The sequence below is a fragment of the Echinops telfairi genome, unplaced genomic scaffold (assembly GCF_000313985.2).
Source record: "Echinops telfairi isolate 266 unplaced genomic scaffold, ASM31398v2 ScPeMD7_7468;HRSCAF=8506_0, whole genome shotgun sequence".
In the NCBI taxonomy this organism is placed as follows: Eukaryota; Metazoa; Chordata; class Mammalia; order Afrosoricida; family Tenrecidae; genus Echinops; species Echinops telfairi.
The window spans coordinates 63909267-63913694 of NW_022111369.1; the positions used below are offsets into that span (position 1 = coordinate 63909267).

At 44.2% G+C, this 4428-nt stretch overlaps 1 protein-coding gene across 1 annotated transcript in view; it reads right to left on the reverse strand.

Moving 5' to 3' along the window:
* The window catches only part of LRRC66 (leucine rich repeat containing 66), a 21546-nt gene extending 18437 nt beyond the window's left edge, over positions 1-3109 (reverse strand). Inside the window, exons 1-2 of the mRNA XM_004706322.2 lie at positions 3020-3109; positions 2259-2777 (exon numbers count right to left, since the gene is read on the reverse strand). Of these exons, the coding sequence (XP_004706379.1) occupies positions 2259-2772 (514 nt within the window). The 5' untranslated portion in view covers positions 2773-2777; positions 3020-3109. The remainder of the gene's footprint in view (positions 1-2258; positions 2778-3019) is intronic.
* Between the last annotated feature and the right edge of the window lie 1319 nt (positions 3110-4428).

The window sequence follows — 4428 nt, forward strand, 5'->3', positions numbered from 1 at the left end:
AGGCTGGTGTGCTTCTTCCATGTGGGTTTTGTTGCTTCTGAGCTAGATGGATGCTTGTTTACCTTCAAGCCTTTAAGACCCCAGACGCTACACCTTTTGATAGCCGGGCACCATCAGCTTTCTTCACCACATTTGTTTATTTGCCCACTTTGTCTTCAGTGGTTGTGTCGGGAAGGTGAGCATCATAGAATGCCAATTTAATACTGGCAACCCAATGAGTACTTGGGTTGTGACTCTTTATGGAAGTAGAAAGCCCCCTCTTTCTCCTGAGGACTGGTTGCCTAGCAGCCTGACACCTAATCCCACCCCACCAGGGCTCCTGGTGTCTAAAACAAAGAACATTTTGGTTTATGAACTGGATAACATTAAAAAAAATAAAATAAAACACTGGATTGTGTTCGTTAAGATGCTCCAACATCCAGAAAGTTCAAATGAATGAGAACTTTAATCATTAGACTAGAAAGATCTGTGGAATATTCTGGTAGAGGATAAAGAATTCAGATTTTCAGTTTGACAATAAGAAAATTTACATGCAAAATATGTTAGCTTGTGTCTGGTATATTTTTTGGAGAACAAGTGGTTAACTAGAGGAAAAATGTGTCCTAGGAAGTCCAAAAACTTTAAATAGGCTAGCATACTCAATTTGAATTATGCTTGGTAAAGTAGAGGGGCAGGAAGATAAGAAGGACCAACTGACAGAATGGAAGGCACCGTGGCCGCCACAATGGGCTCAGACATCACAACCATTGTGGGGACGGCAAAGGACCCCGGTGGTGTTTGTTCTGTTGTACATACATAGGATCACTATCAGTGGTGGGATTCAGCCGGTTCACCCTGGTTCAGCAGAACTGATATGCATTTTGTTGTTGTTGAGTTTGGTGAACTGGTTGCTACCTTGGCACTTGAACTCAGGGGTCTCTCTAAGGTGGTGGCTGCCCAACATTTGGATGCTCCAGGGAAATCACAGATTTACATGCCTCACTCTTTTAAATGCTCATCGGTGCAACAGGATTTTTCTTCTAAGCACCTATAGTAATGTAGGCATGAACTAATCTATTTTGCATGTAAATTTGCCGATTATCAAATCAAAAGCCCAAGGAGCAGCTGACCTAACAGCCTAATGCATCCATAGGTATAAAACATTAAACAGACTTATGCTTATAATGTTTATTATTCATTTCATAAAACCCGTTATTCTTTTCCTGAAGTACTACATGTTTACTCCCTGGAGTTTCTTACTTCAGTAAACAAACAAGAACATAAGGAGGAAAGGTGCCAGGCAACCAGAGGATGGCACCCTTGTCCTTCGTTCCGTGACATTATGAGTGAATGATGCAATTCCTGAAAGTGTTCAAAGAGCCAAAAGCATTGTCAGAACAACTGATGGAAGCTCAACAGAAGTGGAAAGGCGTTTTAAAAAGATGCACATAATATGCTCAGAGAAGAGAAGCTGCCTAACTGTTTCTGATACAGCAAACACAATGACTGTGGTCTAACTGGCCTACCTCTACAGGAAGGGGATCCCATCCTACAGTGAAAAGATGGTTCAGGATAAATCACACAGCTGATGATGTTCGAAAAAAAGAGAATATTGCCACTGAGGGCGCCAACCAAGAAGTGATATCTTAAATAGCAGTTTTACTGGGTTTTGTCGGACATTATTTAATACTTTTGCATTAATATTTTAAAACTCTTTCTTATAGTACAGTCTAGTTGTGTGCACCTCTTTCATTGTTCTTATTGAATAGTAGCACTCTGAGGTAATAAGCTACCTTTCAGTATGTCATTTCTTTTTATTTAACACTTAAAGCTGCCAACAGGTCAGTGATCTGGTTGTTAAATTACTTGAATCCCGCCGCTGGTTGCTATGCCTCAGGACTGCCTTGGCAGCACTCAACAACAAAAACATAATAGAAGTACCTTAATGATGCCTTCTTACATCTAGCAACAAATACGGTCACCAAAGCAGATCATTTTAAATTACACATTTGGACGTAGCACTTACGTTCTTCCGAGGGTCTCTTGAAAAATCCATAAAACACAAACCAAAGTTGTACTCATGGGAGACTAAAGCACATGGCCTGTACATCCCACATGCTACAACTGCCTGCTTCCAATTCCACCAAGGCACCCTCTTTCTTAGGCGTGCACGGATCAAGTTGCTTCCCTTTCCTTGAAACGGAAAGTTAGCACAGGCTCCATCTTGACATGAAACACCCCCATCGAGGCTCTAGCCTCTCTTTGCCCATTATACTCACCCTTGGGCGTGTCCCTGAGCTGATTCCTTTGAAGAATTAGCACCTTCAGCAGTGGAAGGATCCTTCTGCTCCTCCGATGCTTCCCCCATGAGGACTTCAGACTCGGCAGATCCAAGGAAAAGACGCGGATGGCACTGTTGCTGAGATTTAAGATTTCCAAACCATGTATGTGTGCCAGAGCGCTTAAGGCGATTTTCGGTATGAGATTGTTGCTGAGGTCCAGTTGCCTGATGCTCCAGGGTCCTCGTTTCACAGTAGGCTCGCAGAGAAGCCTAAAGACGTTGAGACTCACATCCCCCATAACTGATGTCTGTGATGACGCCACCTGCTGGTCGGTGATCAAGCCACTGGGAAGCGAGCTAGCGGGATCATTCCGACAACTATTTGTCAGATCTCCATTCCGTGGGCGCTCAGAATGGAACAACATCCCGCCTTGTTCAGGGGTGATTGCCACAGTTCCAGGAAAATAAAAACCCATGATCAGGACGATGGCTCTGAAGTCCAGGTCTCTCATAATGCCTGCGGGGCGGGGAAGAAAACAATTCAGCAGATCCAAAATGACTTGGAGAAAAAGCAATAGTCCACAAGGAGCTCGCGACTTTTCCATTTCAGGTTTAGGCAAATAGCCAATTGCTGCTCTAAGTGGATGGGGGGCATGTTACAAGTTGCTGCATTCAAAGGTAGCCACGAGAAATGTATAAAATCACATGTAGGTCACATTTTAGAGAGAGCATTTCCATGATTTTCCAGAAAATACTTACAGACTTAGGTCCCGCCTCTGTGTCTGTCTGCTTTCCCAATGATCGGTCACCCAGCAGTCAGCTTCGGAATGAAGCGTCACTCCCCAGATTAAAGAATTCTGTGCTTCATTGCTGTTCATTTGTACCGAGCAAAGTCCATGGCGCTTATCTGCAACCCTGTAATCAGCGATATGGTTTATTGCATGAATGATATGCCATTGTTAAAGTCAATGGTGAATTTCCCTTACTACATGAGTGTAAAGTTCAACTCTTAAGAGAGACTGTTTTTTTTCTTCCTTCTTTTAATGACCAGAAGAACTCCCAAGTTTCGTTATTGTTCTGTGGCTTTTATGACTTTGCAAATCATTTTGAGCGATTCAGGTCTACACACACCCATCAATGGACTCGAAGAAGCAGGTTCAGCCTCAGAACCAGAGACATAAGAAGATCAGGAACCAGCAAGTGTCTCTTGGTCAAACTTCTTGAGAGGGCACTGGAAGTCTCCCAGCCAGTGTCTGCCATGAAACCGGCTGCGTGTTTGCCCAAAGACAATGGGAAAGAGATAGGAAAGGATTCCCTTTGGGAATTTCAGGGAGTGAAATTTTGCTTTTCATAAAACGAAACGCCACTTAAAAACCAGGTCCTGGGTGCACAAGTGATCCCATCATCCTGTAAGGAATGTTTGTTTGCCACAAACTATCCTTTCTTTTCTGTTCCGGGGGTGACCTTCCTAGTTCTCCTCACTAGACTGAAATACCAGGATGGCGTAGCCCATCACCCTACGTCTGCCTCTTCCCTTCCCTTCTTCTTAATCCATCCTGCGTTAAGTGATCCTTAAGGACCATTTTCCCACAAGACTGTTTTCATTATCATTTGTTCCCTCCTTAAAACATCTCAAAGAGTTCCTTATTGCCTTTCAAATCTCAAAAATCCCTCAAGTTGATGTCCCAGGCTTCGCATGATCGGGTTAGTTTTATTGAGATGATACATGTGTGCAGAATAACTGCAAGGTGTGCGCAACGAAGTTATACGTGTTTATCTCAAGCCACAGTGAGCCTTTTTAGTCCACTCTCAATGCCAAGTTCCAAGCCTCTTCCTCGTTTCAGTCCAAATCCCTACCCATCCTTCCCGGTCCATTGAACATCCTCTGAGCTCAAGACCTTCTCACCGCTCTCCTGTCTGGTTGTCTTTGTTGTGGGGGACTGTGAGGCCATTCCGACGAGTGGCAACCCGTGTACAACAGCACGACACACTGCCCGTTCCTGTGGCTCACAGTTGGGGTGTTCGAGGCCAGGGTCGCAGCCGCTGTCAATCCACGGCCTTTCCTCTTTTTCACTGCCTTCCACGCTACCAAGTGTGATGTCTTTTTCTAGGGACTGATCTTTTTTCATGAAAGTAAGTCCAAAGCACGTGAGTCTTACCACCCCAGC